Source organism: Oncorhynchus clarkii, chromosome 23, assembly GCF_045791955.1.
Source record: "Oncorhynchus clarkii lewisi isolate Uvic-CL-2024 chromosome 23, UVic_Ocla_1.0, whole genome shotgun sequence".
NCBI lineage: Eukaryota > Metazoa > Chordata > Actinopteri > Salmoniformes > Salmonidae > Oncorhynchus > Oncorhynchus clarkii.
Window position 1 is genome coordinate 60,019,386 of NC_092169.1, and position 27,981 is coordinate 60,047,366.

The window sequence follows — 27,981 nt, forward strand, 5'->3', positions numbered from 1 at the left end:
GCTCCATAATTAGAGAGGTCTTATCCTGTACCCCCTGGTTAGAGAGGTGGCTCCATAATTAGAGGTCTTGTCCTGTGCCCCCTGGTTAGAGAGGTGGCTCCATAATAAGAGGAGAAGGATGTGGAGGGGGAGACACCATGTTCCTCCTGTAATTTACTTAAGCACACACACACACACATACCACACACACACATAAGATCATATGACTTGTTTGTGCTCGCCATATGTCTATGTTCTACTGGTACAGACCGTAGTGCATCTCCCCACAGTCCATGACCACGGCAATGTGAACTGAATCCACTCTGTGAGAGATTGATTTCCATAGCCTACTGCGCTCTCATAACCCGACGCTCCATACGTTTTATTTTATTTTTTGAAATTGAATGACTTGTTAGTTTGTGTTTTCTCCAGTTGAATGAGAAGACGAAAATGTCCCAAATATATGTATTGTTTTGCTCCCAGATAGCGTGTATACTGCCGTGAGGTTTTCCTGGTGGAAACCCGACCTCCACGTGGTTGGTTGTTTACGTCTTCCAGGAACGGGCCGCAGCGGAACAGCGCTGATTGGGAAACATCATTCCTGGATACAATTTCATTACAGCAAGTTTGGACGGCTGGAAAATATATCGGCTGCCTCATCCACAAAGAGGTGCTGGAAGAAAAAAAACACTGACTCCTGTTTTCAACTTTCTCTGGCTTTATTAACGTAAGAGCTCGACGTATGTCTCCGTCTTTTGTTCCTTTGTTCTATTAGTCTCGTCTTTGTTTTCACTTCTAAGCCACGTTCATTTTCGAGTGTTTTTGTCGTGAACAAACACGTTTGTTGACATTGGCAATCTAGAAGTTGTAGCTAAATACAGCGAGAAAATGTAACGTGAATGATGTGTTGTCCAAATATAGTTTAATTATCTAGGACATGCTGTGCCTGCTCCCCTCCAAGTCGCACAGTCAAAAACGTCTGGGAATAATGTGGAACAGGAATCTATTCAATAACAAGGTTTCCAACATACAACAGAGTTGTTTATCGGCAGAATAAGATACCAGGTAGGGGAGTGGGCTACGTGGTGAGTTGGTGCCTATTCGACAGCTAGTTAACTAGGTGAACTGATCATGCTACTTTGTATACGTTGTTTTTTCGCCATCCTTGTTGTTTACGACATTCTATGGAAACAGATTCCGGTTGGAACGTAAACACAAATTATACCCAGCCGTCAAAAACACGTTTTTGTTACTTAGCTATATAGTCTTGTTGTTTTAAGATGTTGCTGTCTAAATGAGCTTTTACTTTCCTGTAGTGTGATGCGGTTTGATGTCAACATATGAGCTACACCTCTCCGCTTCTATAGTTACATACACAAACCATTAGCAACACCTTCCTGATATTGAGTCGCTGTTTTGCCCTCAGAACAGACTCGATTCGTCGGGTCATGGACTCTACAAGGTGTTGAAAGCTTTCCACAGGGATGCTGGTCCATGTTGACTCTAATGCTTCCCACAGTTGTGTCAAATTGGCTGGATGTCCTTTGGGTGGTGGACCGTTCTTGATACACACAGGAAACTGTTGAGTGTGGAAAAACCCTGCAGCGTTGCAGTTCTTGACACACACAAACCGGTGCGATTGGCACCTAATTACTACCATACCCCTTTCAAAGGCACTTAAATCTTTTGTCCTTCCCCATTCACCTTCTGAATGAGACACATACACAATACATGTCTCGAGGCTTATAAATCCTTAATTAACCCCGTCTCCTCCCCTTCATTTACACTGATTGAAGTGGATTGAACAGGTGACATCAATTAGGGATCATAGCTTTCACCTGGCCAGTCCTGTGTTCCTAATGTTTGATACACTCAGTGTTGTTCCACTTATTATCACGTTTGGTTCTGGTTGTTTCAGATCCACAAGGAGAATGTTTCAGCTTGGAAGCCAGCTGGCCCAGTTCCACTTCTCCACAGGACCCAGTACTGCTATTGCAGGCGCCACAGGAGACAGTACACAGCCTACCCTAACAGTGCAGGACTTTATCCAACGTGTCCGGTAGGCCTGAAGGATTGATTTAACACGGCAGGGACTTATACAAGTGTGTTCTGTACGTATGGTGAGGTTGTTGGCTTGATGTTCTTGTTTATCCTCGACAGTGGTAGCTAGCCAGACTATGTTGTGGGGACAGGGGGTCAGGTTGTATGTAGCTAGCTAGACTACGTTGTGGGGACAGGGGGGGTCAGGTTGTGTTATGGGGACGGGGGGGTCAGGTTGTGTTATGGGGACGGGGGGGGACGGGGGGTCAGGTTGTATGTAGCTAGCTAGACTATGTTGTGGGGACAGGGGGGGGGGTCAGGTTGTGTTCTGTACGTATGGTGAGGTTGTTAGCTTGATGTTCTTGTTTATCCTCGACAGTGGTAGCTAACTAGACTACGTTGTGGGGACAGGGGGTCATGTTGTATGTAGCTAGCTAGACTACGTTGTGGGGACAGGGGGGGTCCGGTTGTGTTATGGGGACGGGGGGGTCAGGTTGTGTTATGGGGACGGGGGGGTCAGGTTGTGTTATGGGGACGGGGGGGGGGGTCAGGTTGTATGTAGCTAGCTAGACTACATTATGGGGACGGGGGGTCAGGTTGTACGTAGCTAGCTAGCTAGACTACATTATGGGGATGGGGGGTCAGGTTGTATCTAGCTAGCTAGACTACATTATGGGGATGGGGGGTCAGGTTGTATCTAGCTAGCTAGACTACATTATGGGGATGGGGGGGTCAGGTTGTATCTAGCTAGCTAGACTACATTATGGGGATGGGGGGGTCAGGTTGTATCTAGCTAGCTAGACTACATTATAGGGACGGGGGGGGGTCAGGTTGTATCTAGCTAGCTAGACTACATTATGGGGACGGGGGGTCAGGTTGTACGTAGCTAGCTAGCTAGACTACATTATGGGGATGGGGGGTCAGGTTGTATCTAGCTAGCTAGACTACATTATAGGGGCGGGGGGGGGGGGGGTCAGGCTGTACGTAGCTAGCTAGACTACATTATAGGGGCGGGGGGGGTCAGGCTGTACGTAGTAAAAAGCATAAGGACCTTGGATTATAATCCCTCTTTATTGTCTTTAGGAAATTTGGCGGACTGAAAAAAGAGAACATTTTCTGCGATCTACGAGTTCCGACCCAGTTTCAAACCACCAAGGCAGACGACATCGACCTCGTCATCCTCACAGGTGCTCAGTCTAATATTAAACTAACTAGGCCTATGTACTGTCCAGTATTAAACTAACTAGGCCTATGTACTGTCCAGTATTAAACTAACTAGGCCTATGTACTGTCCGGTATTAAACTGACTAGGCCTATGTACTGTCCGGTATTAAACTGACTAGGCCTATGTACTGTCCGGTATTAAACTAACAAGGCCTATGTACTGTCCGGTATTAAACTAACTAGGCCTATGTACTGTCCAGTATTAAACTAACAAGGCCTATGTACTGTCCAGTATGAAACTAACTAGGCTTATGTACTGTCCAGTATTAAACTGACTAGGCCTATGTACTGTCCAGTATTAAACTAACTAGGCCTATGTACTGTCCAGTATTAAACTAACTAGGCCTATGTACTGTCCAGTATTAAACTGACTAGGCCTATGTTCTGTCCAGTATTAAACTGACTAGGCCTATGTACTGTCCAGTATTAAACTGACTAGGCCTATGTACTGTCCAGTATTAAACTGACTAGGCCTATGTACTGTCCAGTATTAAACTGACTAGGCCTATGTACTGTCCGGTATTAAACTGACTAGGCCTATGTACTGTCCGGTATTAAACTGACTAGGCCTATGTACTGTCCGGTATTAAACTGACTAGGCCTATGTACTGCCCGGTATTAAACTGACTAGGCCTATGTACTGTCCGGTATTAAACTAACTAGACCTATGTACTGTCCAGTATTAAACTAACTAGGCCTATGTACTGTCCAGTATTAAACTGACTAGGCCTATGTACTGTCCGGTATTAAACTGACTAGGCCTATGTACTGTCCAGTATTAAACTGACTAGGCCTATGTACTGTCCAGTATTAAACTGACTAGGCCTATGTACTGTCCAGTATTAAACTGACTAGGCCTATGTACTGTCCAGTATTAAACTGACTAGGCCTATGTACTGTCCAGTATTAAACTAACTAGACCTATGTACTGCCCAGTATTAAACTGACTAGGCCTATGTACTGTCCAGTATTAAACTAACTAGACCTATGTACTGTCCAGTATTAAACTAACTAGACCTATGTACTGCCCAGTATTAAACTAACTAGGCCTATGTACTGTCCAGTATTAAACTAACTAGGCCTATGTACTGTCCAGTATTAAACTAACTAGGCCTATGTACTGTCCAGTATTAAACTAACTAGGCCTATGTACTGTCCAGTATTAAACTAACTAGGCCTATGTACTGTCCAGTATTAAACTAACTAGGCCTATGTACTGTCCAGTATTAAACTAACTAGGCCTATGTACTGTCCAGTATTAAACTAACTAGGCCTATGTACTGTCCAGTATTAAACTAACTAGGCCTATGTACTGTCCAGTATTAAACTAACTAGGCCTATGTACTGTCCAGTATTAAACTAACTAGGCCTATGTACTGTCCAGTATTAAACTAACTAGGCCTATGTACTGTCCAGTATTAAACTAACTAGGCCTATGTACTGTCCAGTATTAAACTAACTAGGCCTATGTACTGTCCAGTATTAAACTAACTAGGCCTATGTACTGTCCAGTATTAAACTAACTAGGCCTATGTACTGTCCAGTATTAAACTAACTAGGCCTATGTACTGTCCAGTATTAAACTAACTAGGCCTATGTACTGTCCAGTATTAAACTAACTAGGCCTATGTACTGTCCAGTATTAAACTAACTAGGCCTATGTACTGTCCAGTATTAAACTAACTAGGCCTATGTACTGTCCAGTATTAAACTAACTAGGCCTATGTACTGTCCAGTATTAAACTAACTAGGCCTATGTACTGTCCAGTATTAAACTAACTAGGCCTATGTACTGTCCAGTATTAAACTAACTAGGCCTATGTACTGTCCAGTATTAAACTAACTAGGCCTATGTACTGTCCAGTATTAAACTAACTAGGCCTATGTACTGTCCAGTATTAAACTAACTAGGCCTATGTACTGTCCAGTATTAAACTAACTAGGCCTATGTACTGTCCAGTATTAAACTAACTAGGCCTATGTACTGTCCAGTATTAAACTAACTAGGCCTATGTACTGTCCATTATTAAACTAACTAGGCCTATGTACTGTCCAGTATTAAACTAACTAGGCCTATGTACTGTCCAGTATTAAACTAACTAGGCCTATGTACTGTCCAGTATTAAACTAACTAGGCCTATGTACTGTCCAGTATTAAACTAACTAGGCCTATGTACTGTCCAGTATTAAACTGACTAGGCCTATGTACTGTCCAGTATTAAACTAACTAGGCCTATGTACTGTCCAGTATTAAACTAACTAGGCCTATGTACTGTCCAGTATTAAACTGACTAGGCCTATGTACTGTCCAGTATTAAACTAACTAGGCCTATGTACTGTGTGGTTGACTTGACTCCTAACCAATGTTCCTTCTCTTTTTTTTTTTGAGCACTGAGCAAATTTCACTTCTGCTGAGCGCAAACTTGAAAATTCTGTGCAGCTTCCAGCTCTTGTTTACTGTGAACACTGAGGCTGTACCTTAAGTTAGTTTTAATAGTGGCCAAGTAGGCTACTGTGGCTATGTGATCATACTTTAGGTCTACCAGAGTGGCCTGCCATCAAAAACAATGGAGAAAAACCTGTAGGTGTTCACTCCAACCCTGTTCCTGGAGAGCTACTGTCCTCTAGGTGTTCACTCCAACCCTGTTCTTGGAGAGCTACCGTCCTCTAGGTGTTCACTCCAACCCTGTTCCTGGAGAGCTACCGTCCTCTAGGTGTTCACTCCAACCCTGTTTCTGGAGAGCTACTGTCCTCTAGGTGTTCACTCCAACCCTGTTCCTGGAGAGCTACTGTCCTCTAGGTGTTCACTCCAACCCTGTTCCTGGAGAGCTACCGTCCTCTAGGTGTTCACTCCAACCCTGTTTCTGGAGAGCTACTGTCCTCTAGGTGTTCACTCCAACCCTGTTCCTGGAGAGCTACTGTCCTCTAGGTGTTCACTCCAACCCTGTTCCTGGAGAGCTACTGTCCTCTAGGTGTTCACTCCAACCCTGTTCCTGGAGAGCTACCGTCCTCTAGGTGTTCACTCCAACCCTGTCCCTGGAGAGCTACCGTCCTCTAGGTGTTCACTCCAACCCTGTTCCTGTAGAGCTACTGTCCTCTAGGTGTTCACTCCAACCCTGTTCCTGGAGAGCTACTGTCCTCTAGGTGTTCACTCCAACCCTAGTTCTCAAACCTCTTCTCACAACTCAAACCTCTTCTCACAACTCAAACCTCTTCTCACAACTCAAACCTCTTCTCACAACTCAAACCTCTTCTCACAACTCAAACCTCTTCTCACAACTCAAACCTCTTCTCACAACTCAAACCTCTTCTCACAACTCAAACCTCTTCTCACAACTCAAACCTCTTCTCACAACTCAAACCTCTTCTCACAACTCAAACCTCTTCTCACAACTCAAACCTCTTCTCACAACTCAAACCTCTTCTCACAACTCAAACCTCTTCTCACAACTCAAACCTCTTCTCACAACTCAAACCTCTTCTCACAACTCAAACCTCTTCTATCTGTCTTCTAAGGTCACGGGGTGTTCTGCATCGACGTGAAGCCCTGGAGAGGAACGGTGTCTTCCCAGCGGCAGCAATGGCACGTCCAGCTCAAAGAACAGCACCACAACTTTACCAACACCTCCATAGAACAGGTGGCTGACCCCCTTGAGGCCGTCATGGTAAATATGTCATAACATCTTTTAGTTAATAAAATAAATCCATATCAAATGTAGCCAAGTCTTTCACATAGACTAGTGGTCCAAAAGACTACAGTATGACGTCTAGATCAGGGGGTTATCACTTAATGGGCGGGGGGGGGGGCCCCAATAACTTGATTGAGATAAAAAAATGGCCTATAGTTTTACTATGACTGTGGCAGGGCATGGCCGGACAAGTCTCAGGCCCTGGGAAGGAAGCAATGTTATTTCATGGGGGGATAGTTATTTAATGGGGGGGAAAAGCAATGTTATTTAATGGGGGGATAGTTATTTAATGGGGGGGATAGTTATTTAATGGGGGGGAAAAGCAATGTTATTTAATGGGGGGGGTAAAGCAATGTTATTTAATGGGGGGGGGGGAAGCAATGTTATTTAATGGGGGGGAAGCAATGTTATTTAATGGGGGGGCAAAGCAATGTTATTTAATGGGGGGCAAAGCAATGTTATTTAATGGTGGGACAAAGCAATTTCGTTACATCTTTAAAGCTAATATCCTGTAACTCTACACATTTTGCCATGAGACTGAGACTTTTGCAGTTTAAAATCTTAAATTGCAGTGCATTTTATGTAAAAATGAGAATTAATTATAATTTAAGTATTTGCCCAAGGTTTAAGAACATACATTGTGTATTAATATTATAACATTGTATTACTTATTCCAGAGATCCTTTGAAATTAGTTAAATCTGTTAAATTAGTTGTTTTTTATTTAAAAGGGTATATACTTATTTAAATTTTTTATGTCTGGCCACGGACCCCAATTTGACAACCCCTCGCCTAGATGGCATCAGTTCCCATCAGTTTAGGCTAAGTGTAGCCTAGTTGTCAGTTTGGCCTAAGTGTAGCCTAGTTGTTGTAAGCCTTTGCAGTCTGGTACTTCATTCTGCCAGCCAAGCTCCCTCTTATCCAACCTCTGCCCCAACATAGCATCTACAGCAGGGTTGTTAATTTTGCCCCCTCGGCCTGCCTACGGTCTTCACCGAGGTCCGGAGGGCCACTTTTAAAATTGATTATTATTTACTCTATCCATAGCTTCTGGAATCGGCCAAGCTCCCTGACTGTCTCGCTTTCGTTTAGATGACTGTTAGTAAGCTGGACAGTGAAGACTATAAATGTAGGTCTGTTTTATTTTGGTAATCTCAATGTTGATTGAGATTGTTTTTCCCCCCCTGATTGAAGAGGTTCGCAGGCCAGATTTGGACCATATGTTTAACATCCCTGAGGCTCTTGCTCTACAGTGAATGGAAATGAGTGACTCCTGTCCTGCCCTGGTAGACAGGGTGACAGCTGTGTTTGAGGCACCTGTTTTTTCCTCCTTTATAAACATAATTACAGCTGTTAAAAAAAAATCAAGAGGCCCTACTTTGTGGAAGGGAATTTACCGAACCCTGCTCCCGCTGTAGTGTTAATCAACTCAACTCCATATAAATGTACTACTCTGACTCAGTCGAGATCCAGGACGAAGCAGACGGTTTGGATTAGAATCCAGAACTACAGATTGGGTTAGAAGGATATTTCATCAAATCCTTCCAATGGTGATTTTTTTTTGGGGGTAACACAATTTTTCCTAAACTGTGCTTTTCATTTCCATGGTGTGTCAGAAGAACAGAACCCACCAAAAACAAACATTATGAGTTATTATTTGTGTTAAAATGCCACTTGGTGGATAATGATATACTATACTTGACAGACCTGCTAATGATTAGGTCTCCGATTATTAGCTATTGATTTATATCTATACACTTAGATTTTACATTCACTTTTTAGTTATTTGGGGGGGGGGGGATAGTTGAGTGTCATCCGCATAGCAACAATAGGAGAGACCATGTGAGGACACGACGGAGCTGTGTGACTTGGTGTAATGAGAGCAGAGGGCCTAGAACCGAGCCCTGGGGGACACCAGTAGTGAGAGTACGTGGTGCAGATACAGATTATCTCCATGTGACCTGGTAAGAGCGGCCAGCCGGGTAGAATGCAACCAAGAGTGTGCAGAGCCTGAGACTCCCAGCCCTGAGAGGGTGGAGAGGAGGATCTGATAGAGCCTGAGACGCCCAGCCCTGAGAGGGTGGAGAGGAGGATCTGATAGAGCCTGAGACGCCCAGCCCTGAGAGGGTGGAGAGGAGGATCTGATAGAGCCTGAGACGCCCAGCCCTGAGAGGGTGGAGAGGAGGATCTGATAGAGCCTGAGACGCCCAGCCCTGAGAGGGTGGAGAGGAGGATCTGATAGAGCCTGAGACGCCCAGCCCTGAGAGGGTGGAGAGGAGGATCTGATAGAGCCTGAGACTCCCAGCCCTGAGAGGGTGGAGAGGAGGATCTGATAGAGCCTGAGACGCCCAGCCCTGAGAGGGTGGAGAGGAGGATCTGATAGAGCCTGAGACGCCCAGCCCTGAGAGGGTGGAGAGGAGGATCTGATAGAGCCTGAGACGCCCAGCCCTGAGAGGGTGGAGAGGAGGATCTGATAGAGCCTGAGACGCCCAGCCCTGAGAGGGTGGAGAGGAGGATCTGATAGAGCCTGAGACGCCCAGCCCTGAGAGGGTGGAGAGGAGGATCTGATAGAGCCTGAGACGCCCAGCCCTGAGAGGGTGGAGAGGAGGATCTGAAGGTTCACGGTGTTGAAGGCAGAGGATAGATCTAGGAGGATGAGAACAGAAGAGAGAGTCAGCTTTGGCAGTGTGACGAGCCTCTGACACAGAGAGAGGAGCAGTCTCAGTTGAGTAACCAGTCTTGAAGCCTGACTGGTTAGGGTCCAGAAAATGATTCCTAGAGAGTTGGTCAGAGACGCTCAAGTATTTTTGGAAAGAAAAGAACGCGGGGATACAGGTCTGTAGTTTCTGACGTCAGAACGTTTCAGGACGAGGGGAGCAACTCTGGACATTTTGAGGTTAGAGGGTCAGCCAAGGGACAGGTATGAGTTGCTGGGGGAAGTGAAGGTCTGGGGAGAAGGGGATGGGGTCGGGCAGGCAGGTTGTCGGGGCGGCCAGACCTCACTAGTTGCAGGATGTCATCTGGAGAGAGAGAAAGAGGTCAAGGCGACGGGTCGTTCTGGGTGAGTGAGACCAGTGGACTCAATAGGTTGAGTGGATGTGGTTAAACTTCTTGGAGGGGAAGGTGGGAAGGTGTTTCCTAGGTTTAGAGGCAGAACCTTGACATTATAGATTGATAAAGTGTACCTATACTAGCATACTGTGTACTCATTGTCGCGTACTATTTAACATGTCCCATTTAGTAAAAATTATGCAGCATGCCTCGGCCGCAATGCAAGAGTGGATCCTGAGTGGGTGGGGTGGGGGTTGAGTGTGGGTGCATTTTTTTTTTCTCTCCTAAATTCAACAGACAGTGCATCACATTAACCAGCCTGATAATAGCTAATTTCCAATACGATCAATTTGTCTAAACTCTGAATATAAAATTAATCGGGTTATAGGCCTACTCAGGCTGGTTATAACCAAGCCTATCACATTCAACTTGTGCCACAGCCCTTCTATCCTATTTTAGAAAGGACTGAAGACAGAAACGGATCATTTGGTCCCATTTCAACATATTTATTAGTGAAGCCAAAGTGTACACACACTTTCTCAAATGGTCAAATCAAAAGGCTATTTCACAGGAAAACGTGGCCGGCCGGGCGCATCGCGAGTTCAGAACCGTTGCATAGCAACATAAACTATCACTGATCATTGGGAACGAGATCAGAATGACTACGAAGGCTTGATCCATCAATTCAGTTATTAAATAGGTAGGCCAGCCTTCAGAACCGGTTAACATGACCTCAATAACAGCCCAGTCCATCAATTCAGTTATTAAATAGGTAGGCCAGCCTTCAGAACAGGTTAACATGACCTCAATAACAGCCCAGTCCATCAATTCAGTTATTAAATAGGTAGACCAGCCTTCAGAACCGGTTAACATGACCTCAATAACAGCCCAGTCCATCAATTCAGTTATTAAATAGGTAGGCCAGCCTACAGAACTGGTTAACATGACCTCAATAACAGCCCAGTCCCCGGTGCCGACACATTCAGAAATCAAAAGATGGTTTAGCATTTAGTTTACACTTTTCAATGAGAACAGAAATCCTCTTTGGTCAAATTTTTTTATTTAACCTTTATTTAACTAGGCAAGTCAGTTAAGAACATTCTTATTTTCAATGACGGCCTAGGAACAGTGAGTTCAGGGGCAGAACGACAGATTTGTACCTTGTCATCTCAGGGATTTGAACTTGCAACCTTCCGGTTACTAGCCCAACGCTCTAACCACTAGGCTACCCTTCCGCTCTAACCACTAGGCTACCTGCTCTAACCACTAGGCTACCTGCTCTAACCACTAGGCTACCTGTCTCCCCTCTCTAACCACTAGGATACCTGTCTCCCCGCTCTAACCACTAGGCTACCTGTCTCCCCTCTCTAACCACTAGGCTACCTGTCTCCCCTCTCTAACCACTAGGCTACCTGTCTCCCCTCTCTAACCACTAGGCTACCTGTCTCCCCTCTCTAGCCACTAGGCTACCTGTCTCCCCTCTCTAACCACTAGGCTACCTGTCTCCCCACTCTAACCACTAGGCTACCTGTCTCCCCACTCTAACCACTAGGCTACCTGTCTCCCCACTCTAACCACTAGGCTACCTGTCTCCCCACTCTAACCACTAGACTACCTGTCTCCCCTCTCTAACCACTAGGCTACCTGTCTCCCCTCTCTAACCACTAGGCTACCTGTCTCCCCTCTCTAACCACTAGGCTACCTGTCTCTCTAACCACTAGGCTACCTGTCTCTCTAACCACCAGGCTACCCTGCCTCTCTAACCACCCGGCTACCCTGCCGCCCGATTTAAAGTGATCGATTTTCAAAATGTTGCATACTCAAACGGACCACTATTTAGGACGCTGGGTGGTCTTTGGCTTTAACAGCAGATACAGAGGAAGGTAGAGAGGAGGGAGTGGAAGGATGATAGAACGTGACTTTAACAGCAGATACAGAGGAAGGTAGAGAGGAGGGAGTGGAAGGATGATAGAACGTGACTTTAACAGCAGATACAGAGGAAGGTAGAGAGGAGGGAGTGGAAGGATGATAGAACGTGACTTTAACAGCAGATACAGAGGAATGTAGAGAGGAGGGAGTGAAAGGATGATAAAACGTGACTTTAACAGCAGATACAGAGGAATGTAGAGAGGAGGGAGTGAAAGGATGATAGAACGTGACTTTAACAGCAGATACAGAGGAAGAGAAGGTAGAGAGGAGGGAGTGGAAGGATGATAGACCGTGACTTTAACAGCAGATACAGAGGAAGGTAGAGAGGAGGGAGTGAAAGGATGATAGAATGTGACTTTAACAGCAGATACAGAGAAAGGTAGAGAGGAGGGAGTGGAAGGATGATAGAACGTGACTTTAACAGCAGATACAGAGGAAGGTAGAGAGGAGGGAGTGGAAGGATGATAGACCGTGACTTTAACAGCAGATACAGAGGAAGGTAGAGAGGAGGGAGTGAAAGGATGATAGAACGTGACTTTAACAGCAGATAGAGGAAGAGAGGAGGGAGTGGAAGGATGATAGAACGTGACTTTAACAGCAGATACAGAGGAAGAGAGGAGGGAGTGGAAGGATGATAGAACGTGACTTTAACAGCAGATACAGAGGAATGTAGAGAGGAGGGAGTGAAAGGATGATAGAACGTGACTTTAACAGCAGATACAGAGGTAGAGAGGAGGGAGTGGAAGGATGATAGACCGTGACTTTAACAGCAGATACAGAGGAAGAGAGGAGGGAGTGGAAGGATGATAGAACGTGACTTTAACAGCAGATACAGAGGAAGAGAAGGTAGAGAGGAGGGAGTGAAAGGAGGATAGAACATGACTTTAACAGCAGATACAGAGGAAGGTAGAGAGGAGGGAGTGGAAGGATGATAGAACGTGACTTTAACACCAGATACAGAGGAAGGTAGAGAGGAGGGAGTGGAAGGATGATAGAACGTGACTTTAACAGCAGATACAGAGGAAGGTAGAGAGGAGGGAGTGAAAGGATGATAGAACGTGACTAACAGCAGATACAGAGGAAGAGAGGGAGTGGAAGGATGATAGAACGTGACTTTAACAGCAGATACAGAGGAAGAGAAGGTAGAGAGGAGGGAGTGAAAGGATGATAGAACATGACTTTAACAGCAGATACAGAGGAAGGTAGAGAGGAGGGAGTGGAAGGATGATAGACCGTGACTTTAACAGCAGATACAGAGGAAGGTAGAGAGGAGGGAGTGAAAGGATGATAGAATGTGACTTTAACAGCAGATACAGAGAAAGGTAGAGAGGAGGGTGTGGAAGGATGATAGAACGTGACTTTAACAGCAGATACAGAGGAAGGTAGAGAGGAGGGAGTGGAAGGATGATAGAACGTGACTTTAACAGCAGATACAGAGGAAGGTAGAGAGGAGGGAGTGAAAGGATGATAGAACGTGACTTTAACAGCAGATACAGAGGAAGGTAGAGAGGAAGGAGTGAAAGGATGATAGAACGTGACTTTAACAGCAGATACAGAGGAAGAGAGGAGGGAGTGGTAGGATGATAGAACGTGACTTTAACAGCAGATACAGAGGAAGAGAAGGTAGAGAGGAGGGAGTGGAAGGATGATAGACCGTGACTTTAACAGCAGATACAGAGGAAGGTAGAGAGGAGGGAGTGGAAGGATGATAGAATGTGACTTTAACAGCAGATACAGAGGAAGGTAGAGAGGAGGGAGTGGAAGGATGATAGAATGTGACTTTAACAGCAGATACAGAGGAAGGTAGAGAGGAGGGAGTGGAAGGATGATAGAACGTGACTTTAACAGCAGATACAGAGAAAGGTAGAGAGGAGGGAGTGGAAGGATGATAGAATGTGACTTTAACAGCAGATACAGAGGAAGAGAGGAGGGAGTGGAAGGATGATAGAACATGACTTTAACAGCAGATACAGAGGAAGAGAGGAGGGAGTGGAAGGATGATATAACATGACTTTAACAGCAGATACAGAGGAAGGTAGAGAGGAGGGAGTGAAAGCATGATAGAACGTGACTTTAACAGCAGATACAGAGGAAGGTAGAGAGGAGGAAGTGGAAGGATGATAGAACGTGACTTTAACAGCAGATACAGAGGAAGGTAGAGAGGAGGGAGTGGAAGGATGATAGAACGTGACTTTAACAGCAGATACAGAGGAAGGTAGAGAGGAGGGAGTGGAAGGATGATAGAACGTGACTAACAGCAGATACAGAGGAAGAGAGGAGGGAGTGGAAGGATGATAGAACGTGACTTTAACAGCAGATACAGAGGAAGAGAAGGTAGAGAGGAGGGAGTGGAAGGATGATAGACCGTGACTTTAACAGCAGATACAGAGGAAGGTAGAGAGGAGGGAGTGAAAGGATGATAGAATGTGACTTTAACAGCAGATACAGAGGAAGGTAGAGAGGAGGGAGTGAAAGGATGATAGAACGTGACTTTAACAGCAGATAGAGGAAGGTAGAGAGGGAGTGGAAGGATGATAGAACGTGACTTTAACAGCAGATACAGAGAAAGGTAGAGAGGAGGGAGTGGAAGGATGATAGAACGTGACTTTAACAGCAGATACAGAGGAAGGTAGAGAGGAGGGAGTGGAAGGATGATAGAACGTGACTAACAGCAGATACAGAGGAAGAGAGGAGGGAGTGGAAGAATGATAGAACGTGACTTTAACAGCAGATACAGAGGAAGAGAAGGTAGAGAGGAGGGAGTGGAAGGATGATAGAACGTGGCTTTAACAGCAGATACAGAGGAAGAGAGGAGGGAGTGGAAGGATGATAGAAATGTGACTTTAACAGCAGATACAGAGGAAGAGAAGGTAGAGAGGAGGGAGTGGAAGGATGATAGAACGTGGCTTTAACAGCAGATACAGAGGAAGAGAGGAGGGAGTGGAAGGATGATAGAAATGTGACTTTAACAGCAGATACAGAGGAAGAGAAGGTGGAGAGGGGGGAGTGGAAGGATGATAGAAACGTGACTTTAACAGCAGATACAGAGGAAGAGAAGGTAGAGAGGAGGGAGTGGAAGGATGATAGACCGTGACTTTAACAGCAGATACAGAGGAAGGTAGAGAGGAGGGAGTGGAAGGATGATAGAACATGACTAACAGCAGATACAGAGGAAGGTAGAGAGGAGGGAGTGGAAGGATGATAGAACGTGACTTTAACAGCAGATACAGAGGAAGGTAGAGAGGAGGGAGTGGAAGGATGATAGAACGTGACTAACAGCAGATACAGAGGAAGGTAGAGAGGAGGGAGTGGAAGGATGATAGAACGTGACTTTAACAGCAGATACAGAGGAAGGTAGAGAGGAGGGAGTGGAAGGATGATAGAACGTGACTTTAACAGCAGATACAGAGGAAGGTAGAGAGGAGGGAGTGTAAGGATGATAGAACGTGACTAACAGCAGATACAGAGGAAGGTAGAGAGGAGGGAGTGGAAGGATGATAGGTCCTCCGGAAGTTTAGTTTTCCTCCATTTTCACTCAGCTGCCCACCGCCCTGTTCTGTAAGCTATACCCCCTCCAGACCAAGACAACTAACCTGTGATCTATATATATATATATCCTCCAGACCAAGACAGGTAACCTGTGATCTATATATATATATATCCTCCAGACCAAGACAGGTAACCTGTGATCTATATATATATAAATATATCCTCCAGACCAAGACGGGTAACCTGTGATCTCTATATATATCCTCCAGACCAAGACAACTAACCTGTGGCAGTACCTGAGGAGGAGCGGCCTGTCGGTGCGTCAGGAACTCTTCCTTCCCAGGCTAGTCTTCCTCGCCCCAGACTGCCAGCTAGATGAAGAGTTGAGGAAGAGGAGGGAGCTGGTCTCCCACAGTCAAATAGATGAGTTCCTCCGCTCCTTCAGAGAGGGCTATGTAGCCTGGATATCAGACGCCCTGACTCCTGCCTGGCTGTCTGGTGAGTGGAGGAGGCGTTGTGGGTTTTTGGGTCACAAATACTTCTTTTTTTTTTAAACAAAAATGGATGTATTGGATGAGAAAAGACTTTAAACAAAACATAGTGAAATAAGGGAGCTTTTCAATATTTCTAAGCTAATCAATATTTACCACTGTTAGCCTAGTCTGCCCTTCATTGCTTGCTGTACTGCTGAAGGTAGACAGAGATGCTCATTTGCATGTGTTTAAGCGTTTTGTAAATCCTGTGTTTGTTTTTTTTGTTGTTTCCTCCTTGTCCTGCAGGTCACCTGTCGTACCGTCAGATAGGGGAGCTGAAACAAGTGGTGAGGAAAATGGGGACCTGGGACCTGGTCAGACTACAGGGAGGAGAGCAGCTCAAGGTGGCTTTTACAACTTGATGGATATTAATATCTGACATTTCACAGACGCTTTTATCCTAAACCACGAACAGGTGTGTGTGTGTGTGTGTGTGTGTGTGCATTATAAATATGGGTGGCCCTGGGAATCGAACCCACAATCCGCGAGGTACCAGCGCCGTGCTCTACCAACGGAGTCACTCAGGACTCCCATAGCCTTGTATTTCTACATTGTATTAATAATAATTATAAATTATAAATTAGAATTATAATAAATAATAAAAATAATTAGTAATAATTATAATAAAAATAATAATGTGTAGGCTACTTTCTAGTGCTGTACTGAAACCAAAAGACACTTTACTTTTTTGTTTTACTGTGAAGTGTGTGTCATGAATTGTTTAAATTAAAGTTTGTCTGTACTTGGTTTGAAGGGAGACTTCCGGAGCTGTCCTTACATCGCTCTGAACCGCCAGGAGACTGACACCATGGAGTTCTTCAAGATCAAAACGCTGTCTGCTAATTCGCTGTGGGCTCTGCTGGGACACGCCCCTCAGGTTAGTGCACCCCGCCCCGCCGTCGTGACAACCATTGAGCTGTGATTGGTTGATGCTGTTGTGATTCTGCCCACTGACTGAAAGACCCAACACAAGGGCTTAGAAAGAGGAGTGGCTTGCCTCTACAACTCCTTGGCCAGACTAGTATCTGAAATCGGGGGGCAGAGAAGACTGAAAAGCCTGTGTTAGGGATTTTAGGGTTCCCGAGTGGCTCAGCGGTCTAAGGCATTGCATCTCAGCGCTAGAGGCTTCACTACAGACCCTAGTTCGATCCCGGGTTGTTTCACAACCGGACGTGATCGAGAATCCCATAGGGCGGCGCCCAACTGGCCCAGCGTCGTCCGTGTTAGGGGAGACTATATCACTGTAAAATAAGAATCTGTTCTTAACTGACTTGCCTAGTTTAAATAAAGGTGAAATAAATATGTCTCAAAGTTTTTCTCTGAAATTACAGGACACCACTTGAGAATATAATAGGTGAAGATATAACCTTAAGCTACAAGCAGAGGGCACTGCTACAGCAAAGATCTGCGAAGATCCACTGAGACGAGATCCCCTATTTTTATTTTATGGAACTAGTCAGTTAAGAACAAATGTTATTATTTACAACGACGGCCTAGTAGGTGGGTCAACTGCCTTGTTCAGGGGCAGAATGACCAAGCAACCTTTCGGTTACAGGCCTAACGCTCTAACCACCAGGCTTCCTGCCCCCCTCCTCTAACCACCAGGCTACCTGCCTCCCCCTCTCTAACCACTAGGCTACCTGCCTCCCCCTCCTCTAACCACCAGGCTACCTGCCTCCCCCTCTCTAACCACTAGGCTTCCTGCCCCCCTCCTCTAACCACTAGGCTACCTGCCTCCCCCTCTAACCACTAGGCTACCTGCCTCCCCCTCTCTAACCACTAGGCTACCTGCCTCCCCCTCTCTAACCACTAGGCTACCTGCCTCCCCCTCTCTAACCACTAGACTACCTGCCTCCCCCCCTCTAACCACTAGGCTACCTGCCTCCCCCCTCTAACCACTAGGCTACCTGCCTCCCCCTCTCTAACCACTAGGCTACCTGCCTCCCCCTCTCTAACCACTAGGCTACCTGCCTCCCCCTCTCTAACCACTAGGCTACCTGCCTCCCCCTCTCTAACCACTAGGCTACCTGCCTCCCCCTCTCTAACCACTAGGCTACCTGCCTCCCCCTCTCTAACCACTAGGTTACCTGCCTCCCCCTCTCTAACCACTAGGCTACCTGCCTCCCCCTCTCTAACCACTAGGCTACCTGCCTCCCCCTCTCTAACCACTAGGCTACCTGCCTCCCCCTCTCTAACCACTAGGCTACCTGCCCATTTTAACATTGGCATGCTGAGTGTTAATTACTCACTTACTGGCCTCTCTCTGTCTCTCGCTGCTAAGATGCTCATTACCTGAACACAGTTGGCTGTAGGAGGTCACTGCGTGTAAAAGCTGCATTCTAGAATTTCCAGCCTGATTCCTTTTTTTGTTTGATTTGACTAATGAAGTAAATGCGTGTATTTTCGGCTGCTCCAGTTGGCCTTTTGTCCAAACCTGATAGTCACTCTGACCGAGTGCTTAGGAACCCTTACTGCTGTACTGAGATGGAACAGGAATTCAGTTACATTTCAACTGTGGAATTCAGTTACATTTCAACTATGGAATTCAGTCGCACTTCGACTGTGGAATTCAGTTACACTTCAACTGTGGAATTCAGTTACACTTCAACTGTGGAATTCAGTTACACTTCGACTGTGGAATTCAGTTACACTTCGACTGTGGAATTCAGTTACACTTCGACTGTGGAATTCAGTTACACTTCGACTGTGGAATTCAGTTACACTTCGACTGTGGAATTCAGTTACACTTCGACTGTGGAATTCAGTTACACTTCGACTGTGGAATTCAGTTACACTTCGACTGTGGAATTCAGTTACACTTCGACTGTGGAATTCAGTTACACTTCGACTGTGGAATTCAGTTACACTTCGACTGTGGAATTCAGTTACACTTCGACTGTGGAATTCAGTTACACTTCGACTGTGGAATTCAGTTACACTTCGACTATGGAATTCACACAACATCTTACAGTGGTTACTTCATTATTTTATTTTAAATGATATTTGCTCAGTTGGTAATATTATGTTGAATATTTCTGCTTCTTGATTCAGATTTCCGACTTATACAATACAAACCAACTTTATCTCAGGTCCTGGAGATTACAGCTGTCCTCGCTGTGGCCGTTACCTCGCTGTGGCCGTTACCTCGCTGTGGCCGTTACCTCGCTGTGGCCGTTACCTCAGGTCCTGGAGATCACAGCTTTCCTCACTGCGGCCGTTATCTCAGGTCCTGGAGATTACAGCTGTCCTGTGGCCGTTACCTCAGGTCCTGGAGATTACAGCTGTCCTCACTGTGGCCGTTACCTCACTGTGGCCGTTATCTCAGGTCCTGGAGATTACAGCTGTCCTGTGGCCGTTACCTCAGGTCCTGGAGATTACAGCTGTCCTCACTGTGGCCGTTACCTCAGGTCCTGGAGATTACAGCTGTCCTCACTGTGGCCGTTACCTCAGGTCCTGGAGATTACAGCTGTCCTGTGGCCATTACCTCAGGTCCTGGAGATTACAGCTGTCCTCACTGCGGCCGTTATCTCAGGTCCTGGAGATTACAGCTGTCCTGTGGCCGTTACCTCAGGTCCTGGAGATTACAGCTGTCCTCACTGTGGCCGTTATCTCAGGTCCTGGAGATTACAGCTGTGCTGTGGCCGTTACCTCAGGTCCTGGAGATTACAGCTGTCCTGTGGCCGTTACCTCACTGTGGCCATTACCTCAGGTCCTGGAGATTACAGCTGTCCTCACTGCGGCCGTTATCTCAGGTCCTGGAGATTACAGCTGTCCTGTGGCCGTTACCTCAGGTCCTGGAGATTACAGCTGTCCTCACTGTGGCCGTTATCTCAGGTCCTGGAGATTACAGCTGTCCTGTGGCCGTTACCTCAGGTCCTGGAGATTACAGCTGTCCTCACTGTGGCCATTACCTCAGGTCCTGGAGATTACAGCTGTCCTGTGGCCGTTACCTCACTGTGGCCATTACCTCAGGTCCTGGAGATTACAGCTGTCCTGTGGCCGTTACCTCACTGTGGCCGTTACCTCAGGTCCTGGAGATTACAGCTGTCCTGTGGCCGTTACCTCACTGTGGCCATTACCTCAGGTCCTGGAGATTACAGCTGTCCTGTGGCCGTTACCTCACTGTGGCCGTTACCTCAGGTCCTGGAGATTACAGCTGTCCTGTGGCCGTTACCTCACTGTGGCCGTTACCTCAGGTCCTGGAGATTACAGCTGTCCTGTGGCCGTTACCTCAGGTCCTGGAGATTACAGCTGTCCTGTGGCCGTTACCTCACTGTGGCCGTTACCTCAGGTCCTGGAGATTACAGCTGTCCTGTGGCCGTTACCTCAGGTTGTCTTCTGTATTAAGTTTGATAGCAGCCCAGTTTTCTGAAGAATGTGTTTGGTAATAAAACACAAAGCATTTTTTATTTTTTTTTCAACAGATGAAAATTGTGGTGGAAATTACCATCGGGGTTTCAGATTTATTTTCTCCATAATTGGAGAAAAGCTCTTCAAAGAAAAGCCAGTGATTTTTTAAAAATAATTATCTCCAGTGTATATAGAAACCCCTTGAGTGTGTAGGAGTCCTCTGAGCTTGGGCAATTACACAAAGACAAGTGCTGCAGAGTCCCAGGTGTCTGTTCTTCGCTGTAGCAGTGTAGCACAGCGGCACTGTGCCCACTCACAGAGCACCAGACCGGTGATGAACGCTACCCTTTTTAATGTAACGGTGGCTAATTAAACTCTGTCGTTCTATTATCTCTGTCGTTCTATTATCTCTGCTGAGCGCCGAGCCACGGTGAAGAGTACGGCGGAGAGATCCCATGTGCGTCTCTGTATTGAAGATAACTCAATAGGCCTGGTGGATGTTAGTCATCTGTCTACTGTGTATTCAGTCCATCCACCCCCTCCTCCTTGTAGGACGATGCCATCGTTCTCAAGCCCTCTTTTTGTTCATTGGGTGAAATATTAACATGTGGAAATCCATGTTTTAGATTTAACACAATGGATAGAAGATGAGGACATCTGCAGTTGTAGTCAGAATTGACTATTAATATATTTGAATAAAAATAAATTTAAATGCCCTCAATTCTCTTTTTTTGTAACCTTTTTATTTAACTAGGCAAGTCTGTTAAGAACAAATTCTTATTTACAATGACGACCTACCGGGGAACAGTGGGTTAACTGCCTTGTTCAGGTGCAGAAACCACTAGGCTACCTCCTACCCACTGTCCAGGGGCCACAGGTCTGTATCATATCCTACCCACTGTCCAGGGGACACAGGTTTGTATCACATCATATCCTACCCACTGTCTGGGGGACACAGGTCTGTATCATATCATATCCTACCCACTGTCTGGGGGACACAGGTCTGTATCGTATCCTAGCCACTGTCTAGGGGCCACAGGTCTGTATCGTATCCTAGCCACTGTCTAGGGACCACAGGTCTGTATCGTATCCTAGCCACTGTCCAAGGGACACAGGTCTGTATCGTATCCTAGCCACTGTCCAGGGGACACAGGCCTGTATCGTATCCTAGCCACTGTCCAGGGGACACAGGTCTGTATCGTATCCTAGCCACTGTCCAGGGGACACAGGTCTGTATCGTATCCTACCCACTGTCCGGGGGACACAGGTCTATATCATATCCTACCCACTGTCTGGGGGACACAGGTCTGTATCATATCATATCCTACCCACTGTCTAGGGGACACAGGTCTGTATCGTATCCTACCCACTGTCTAGGGGACACAGGTCTGTAGCGTATCCTACCCACTGTCTAGGGGACACAGGTCTGTATCGTATCCTACCCACTGTCTAGGGGACACAGGTCTGTATCGTATCCTACCCACTGTCTAGGGGCCACAGGTCTGTATCATATCCTACCCACTGTCTAGGGGCCACAGGTCTGTATCATATCCTACCCACTGTCCAGGGGCCACAGGTCTGTATCATATCATATCCTACCCACTGTCTAGGGGTCACAGGTCTGTATCATATCCTACCCACTGTCTAGGGGTCACAGGTCTGTATCATATCCTACCCACTGTCCAGGGGCCCCAGGTCTGTATCATATCCTGTCCAGGGGCCCCAGGTCTGTATCATATCCTGTCCAGGGGCCCCAGTCACATGCATACTAAAACACTCGGTGTATTGTAACGTTCTGTTATTGCTCTGAGTTGATGATGTCATCCCGGCAGTTGATTCTCCATTGTCTGTCTATGCGATCTAGTAGTCCTAGGTTACTACTGGCTCCCAAAATGCCACCCTATTACCTATGGGTCCTGGTCAGAAGTAGTGCACTGAATAGGGTGCGGTGTGGGACACACGGCATAGATTCTAATTCAGAACCCTGTTCCCATCTGTTATGTTGAATCCCACATAAACCAGTTAACAGACACTTTGGCCCATTTTTTTTTTGTGTGCGTCTGTTGTCTTGATAATCAGCCTTTTTATAATGCTCAGCATCAATATGCTCTTTTTAAACCCCATTTTGCTTTAGTTAATGGAGTCACAGAGAGGCGGTCGGTGAATGCTCTGGGGGTTAATGACATTAAGACATGTTTGTAAAGGGCTAAATTAAATCAGTCGTAGATTGTAGCTCCGCCAAGTCATGCCAGACAACCAGACAACCCCATTGAAGAAAGAGAGCGGGAGAGAGAGAGAGGGGAAAAAGGGGGGGGAGATTCCTACTCTAACCTCCCCGCAGCAAATGCACTTATGTTGTAGGGACGTAAAGTAAGTGGATCTGGGATGTGAATGAAGCTAAATGGTTATTGGTGCTAGCTGGGTCTCTACTGGCTTCCGGCTGGTCCTGTTATCCCTGTTGCTTCATCGGTTTACACTGCTGCTGCTACTCTATCGTATATCCTGATGCCTAGTCACCTTACATATCCATCACTACAGTATCCCTGTCACCTTCCCCCTATACACATCATCACTACAGTATCCCTGTCTCCTTCCCCCTATACATATCTACCTCCATCACTACAGTATCCCTGTCTCCTTCCCCCTATACTTATCATCACTACAGTATCCCTGTCACCTTCCTCCTATACACATCATCACTACAGTATCCCTTTCACCTTCCCCCTATACATATCTACCTCCATCACTCCCGTATCCCTGTCTCCTTCCCCCTATACATATTTACCTCCATCACTACAGTATCCCTGTCACCTTCCCCCTATACACATCATCACTACAGTATCCCTGTCACCTTCCCCCTATACATATCTACCTCCATCACTACAGTATCCCTGTCTCTTTCCCCCTATACATATTTACCTCCATCACTCCCGTATCCCTGTCTCCTTCCCCCTATACATATCCATCACTCCCGTATCCCTGTCTCCTTCCCCCTATACATATCCATCACTCCAGTATCCCTGTCTCCTTCCCCCTATACATATCTACCTCCATCACTCCAGTATCCCTGTCACCTTCCCCCTATACATATCCATCACTACAGTATCCCTGTCTCCTTCACCCTATACAGTGCCTTGCGAAAGTATTCGGCCCCCTTGAACTTTGCGACCTTTTGCCACATTTCAGGCTTCAAACATAAAGATATAAAACTGTATTTTTTTGTGAAGAATCAACAACAAGTGGGACACAATCATTAAGTGGAACAACATTTATTGGATATTTCAAACTTTTTTAACAAATCAAAAACTGAAAAATTGGGCGTGCAAAATTATTCAGCCCCTTTACTTTCAGTGCAGCAAACTCTCTCCAGAAGTTCAGTGAGGATCTCTGAATGATCCAATGTTGACCTAAATGACTAATGATGATAAATACAATCCACCTGTGTGTAATCAAGTCTCCGTATAAATGCACCTGCACTGTGATAGTCTCAGAGGTCCGTTAAAAGCGCAGAGAGCATCATGAAGAACAAGGAACACACCAGGCAGGTCCGAGATACTGTTGTGAAGAAGTTTAAAGCCGGATTTGGATACAAAAAGATTTCCCAAGCTTTAAACATCCCAAGGAGCACTGTGCAAGCGATAATATTGAAATGGAAGGAGTATCAGACCACTGCAAATCTACCAAGACCTGGCCGTCCCTCTAAACTTTCAGCTCATACAAGGAGAAGACTGATCAGAGATGCAGCCAAGAGGCCCATGATCACTCTGGATGAACTGCAGAGATCTACAGCTGAGGTGGGAGACTCTGTCCATAGGACAACAATCAGTCGTATATTGCACAAATCTGGCCTTTATGGAATGTGGCAAGAAGAAAGACATTTCTTAAAGATATCCATAAAAAGTGTTGTTTAAAGTTTGCCACAAGCCACCTGGGAGACACACCAAACATGTGGAAGAAGGTGCTCTGGTCAGATGAAACCAAAATTGAACTTTTTGGCAACAATGCAAAACGTTATGTTTGGCGTAAAAGCAACACAGCTCATCACCCTGAACACACCATTCCCACTGTCAAACATGGTGGTGGCAGCATCATGGTTTGGGCCTGCTTTTCTTCAGCAGGGACAGGGAAGATTGTTAAAATTGATGAAGATGGATGGAGCCAAATACAGGACCATTCTGGAAGAAAACCTGATGGAGTCTGCAAAAGACCTGAGACTGGGACGGAGATTTGTCTTCCAACAAGACAATGATCCAAAACATAAAGCAAAATCTACAATGGAATGGTTCAAAAATAAACATATCCAGGTGTTAGAATGGCCAAGTCAAAGTCCAGACCTGAATCCAATCGAGAATCTGTGGAAAGAACTGAAAACTGCTGTTCACAAATGCTCTCCATCCAACCTCACTGAGCTCGAGCTGTTTTGCAAGGAGGAATGGGGAAAAAATTCAGTCTCTCGATGTGCAAAACTGATAGAGACATACCCCAAGCGACCCCAAGCGACAGCTGTAATCGCAGCAAAAGGTGGCGCTACAAAGTATTAACTTAAGGGGGCTGAATAATTTTGCACACCCAATTTTTCAGTTTTTGATTTGTTAAAAAAGTTTGAAATATCCAATAAATGTCGTTCCACTTCATGATTGTGTCCCACTTGTTGTTGATTCTTCACAAAAAAATACAGTTTTATATCTTTATGTTTGAAGCCTGAAATGTGACAAAAGGTCGCAAAGTTCAAGGGGGCCGAATACTTTCGCAAGGCACTGTATGTCTTCATTTGATGCTTTCAGTATTAAAATACGTTAGTGGGCGTCCACAATGACTCCCAACCATGGACAAGGACAGATACATTGAGACTCCTAACTGTCTCTGCCATTTTTAACTGAAAAGCCTCTACCCCCCCCCCCCCCCCCCCCCACCAAAAAAAATGTTTTTATGGATGGACTACCTGGACATGAAAGAACCATGGAGACTAAATAATAATAATAATTGAATAAATGGTCTAGTGGGCTTTAAGCTAGAGAAAATGGAACTGTGGGAAGGGCAGTGTTGTAATACAGGCCCCCCTTCTTCCATCCCTCTGTAAACGGAGACAAAAAAAATGAAATGTTTTTAAAAAAAACAGGTTTTTGTCTTCCAATTACCTGAAAGTCTGAATCTTGTTAAGAGATCGACTGTCACTCAGACGAAGCATGATTGGGGGAGTTTTGAAGAAGTGTATTAAGTCCAATGAATGCAGGGACTAAAACCTAAAGACATGATAAGTGACAGTTAGATAATAGCTAGCCCACTAGGAGACATGATAAATGACAGGTAGATAATAGCTAGCCCACTAGGAGACATGATAAATGACAGGTAGATAATAGCTAGCCCACTAGGAGACATGATAAATGACAGGTAGATGATAGCTAGCCCACTAGGAGACATGATAAATGACAGGTAGATGATAGCTAGCCCACTAGGAGACATGATAAATGACAGGTAGATAATAGCTAGCCCACTAGGAGACATGATAAATGACAGGTAGATAATAGCTAGCCCACTAGGAGACATGATAAATGACAGGTAATAGCTAGCCCACTAGGAGACATGATAAATGACAGGTAGATAATAGCTAGCCCACTAGGAGACATGATAAATGACATATATTTTTTCAGAACACTCAGTGGTTCTGTGAGCTTTTGTGACCTACCACTTTGTGGCTGAGCTGTTGTTGCTCCTAGACGTTTCCACTTCACAATAACAGCGTTGACCGGGGCAGCTTTAGCAGTGCAGGAAAAAATGTGTGTGTATATATGTATAGTTCCCAACTACATATCGGCTGATGGCTACACTGTTGCAGGAAAAAATGTGTGTGTATATATGTATAGTTCCCAACTACATATCGGCTGATGGCTACACTGTTCCCCAGCTACATATAGGCTGATGGCTACACTGTTCCCCAGCTACATATAGGCTGATGGCTCACTGTTCCCCCGCTACATATCGGCTGATGGCTACACTGTTCCCCAGCTACAAATAGGCTGATGGCTACACTGTTTCCCCGCTACATATAGGCTGATGGCTACACTGTTTCCCCGCTACATATAGGCTGATGGCTACACTGTTCCCTCGCTACAAATAGGCTGATGGCTACACTGTTCCCCCGCTACATATAGGCTGATGGCTACACTGTTCCCCAGCTACATATAGGCTGATGGCTACACTGTTCCCCCGCTACATATAGGCTGATGGCTACACTGTTCCCCCACTACATATAGGCTGATAGAGAAACGTAGCTTCCTTCACTGACGAAAGAGGGAGTCCGTCACATTGGCTGCATAGCTTTCTATTATTCAACAGAATTAGGTTGCCTACTTCTGGTTGGAAACCTGTCTCTTTGGAAGCTGTTCTCTCCCTGGCAGCTCCACCTGATCTACTTGGGCCAGAGTGAACGGACTGCTGTGCAACAGGGCTTTGATTCAATCTGATAGCGGGATATAGGCCTTGGGTCGTTTTCTGATTGAGCCGATATATGCAGCGTTTAGCGCGAATGGGATCTCCACCACCAAGGCCTTTTGAAGCCACAGTGTCTGTAATCTACCATCTGAGTCCCGGACCAGTGATTTTTGTTTCATCCTCCTTTTCTCTGCTTCCTGCCCCCCCCCCCCCCCCCCCCCCCCTTCAGACAGGAAGCAACAGCTTGTCAGTATAGCTAGAGGTCAGAGGTGTCTGTAGAGGTATAGACCCGAGGTCACAGTCCCCCACTGACCCCTGAGAGAGAGGTTACAGACGGTCAGAGACACCTCCAAGCCAGACTGACCACCATAACTTTAAAACAAACAATACTTTTTTTGGGGGGGGGGGGGGGGAATGTTTTAGTTTGTGAAATTTGATGGGAGCTTTACACGTGGAGGACCACTGTTTTGTATGTAAATACAACAAATAAGATTTCTCTCCTAAACGAACGGTGACTACTTATCTCACATCTCCTCTGTCCTCCCCTGTAGGTGACGGTGAAGATGTATAAACGTGGAGCTCCAGGCTGGCTGGGGAAGCCCCTGACGTCCACCAGCACCATCCCCCACAACACACAGGTCATCTTCCGGATCAACGGAGAGGAAACGGACGCCGGGATCCCCGCTAACACCATCCACAGCATCACACTCAGCATATGACTTTTTTTTTTTGCCCTTGGTTACGGCCCAAATGTCACCCTATATAGTACACTACTTTTAGTGTCACCCTGTATAGTACACTACTTTTAATGTCACCCTATATATAGTACACTACTTTTAGTGTCACCCTATATAGTACACTACTTTTAGTGTCACCCTATATAGTACACTACTTTTAGTGTCACCCTATATAGTACACTACTTTTAGTGCGCTGGTATATGGACTAGGGTGCCATTTTGGGATCCATCACAGACAGTGGATCTGTATGAGAAACTAGCCTGTTCTCCACAGTCTGCAGGTTTTAGGTGTGTGTGTGTGTGTGTGTGTGTGTGCAGTTTTCTAAACTACCAGGTTAGGTATCTGTTGAATTAGACTGTATATTTAAACTAGTTTACCAAACTATATTTTTGGGCCCTTAAGACCAGAAGGGTGAAATGGATTGTTGGTAACTGAAGGACCCTGTAGTCCGGCTTCAGGGACCTCCTTCTATACTAGTTATCACACAACAACAACAATATATACCTGCTGTTTTTAATTATGTATAAG

At 45.8% G+C, this 27,981-nt stretch overlaps 1 protein-coding gene across 6 annotated transcripts; it reads left to right on the plus strand.

The window, feature by feature from the left end:
- The first annotated feature begins 454 nt into the window (after positions 1-454).
- LOC139381877 (uncharacterized) lies at positions 455-27,751 on the plus strand. 6 transcript variants are annotated; one of them, XM_071125705.1, is made up of 9 exons: positions 455-706; positions 1,898-2,038; positions 3,103-3,206; positions 6,760-6,908; positions 15,670-15,898; positions 16,180-16,277; positions 16,688-16,810; positions 27,267-27,474; positions 27,535-27,751. In XM_071125705.1, exons 2-8 carry the CDS (start codon positions 1,911-1,913, stop codon positions 27,432-27,434), a joined length of 999 nt encoding a protein of 332 aa, XP_070981806.1. In that variant the 5' UTR covers positions 455-706; positions 1,898-1,910; the 3' UTR covers positions 27,435-27,474; positions 27,535-27,751. The 6 variants fall into 6 exon arrangements, with proteins under 6 accessions (XP_070981806.1, XP_070981807.1, XP_070981810.1 ...); XM_071125706.1 differs by having other exon boundaries at positions 27,267-27,466; positions 27,556-27,751; XM_071125709.1 differs by having other exon boundaries at positions 462-719; positions 27,267-27,745.
- Positions 27,752-27,981: the final 230 nt, after the last annotated feature.

Bases quoted from the DNA above. Each gene is read 5' to 3' on its own strand.
- LOC139381877 (XM_071125705.1), top strand. From the start codon at position 1,911: ATGTTTCAGCTTGGAAGCCAGCTGGCCCAGTTCCACTTCTCCACAGGA. The intron at 6,909-15,669 runs GTAAATATGTCA...TATATCCTCCAG, and splicing joins ACCCCCTTGAGGCCGTCATG to ACCAAGACAACTAACCTGTG. The intron at 15,899-16,179 runs GTGAGTGGAGGA...CTTGTCCTGCAG, and splicing joins GACTCCTGCCTGGCTGTCTG to GTCACCTGTCGTACCGTCAG.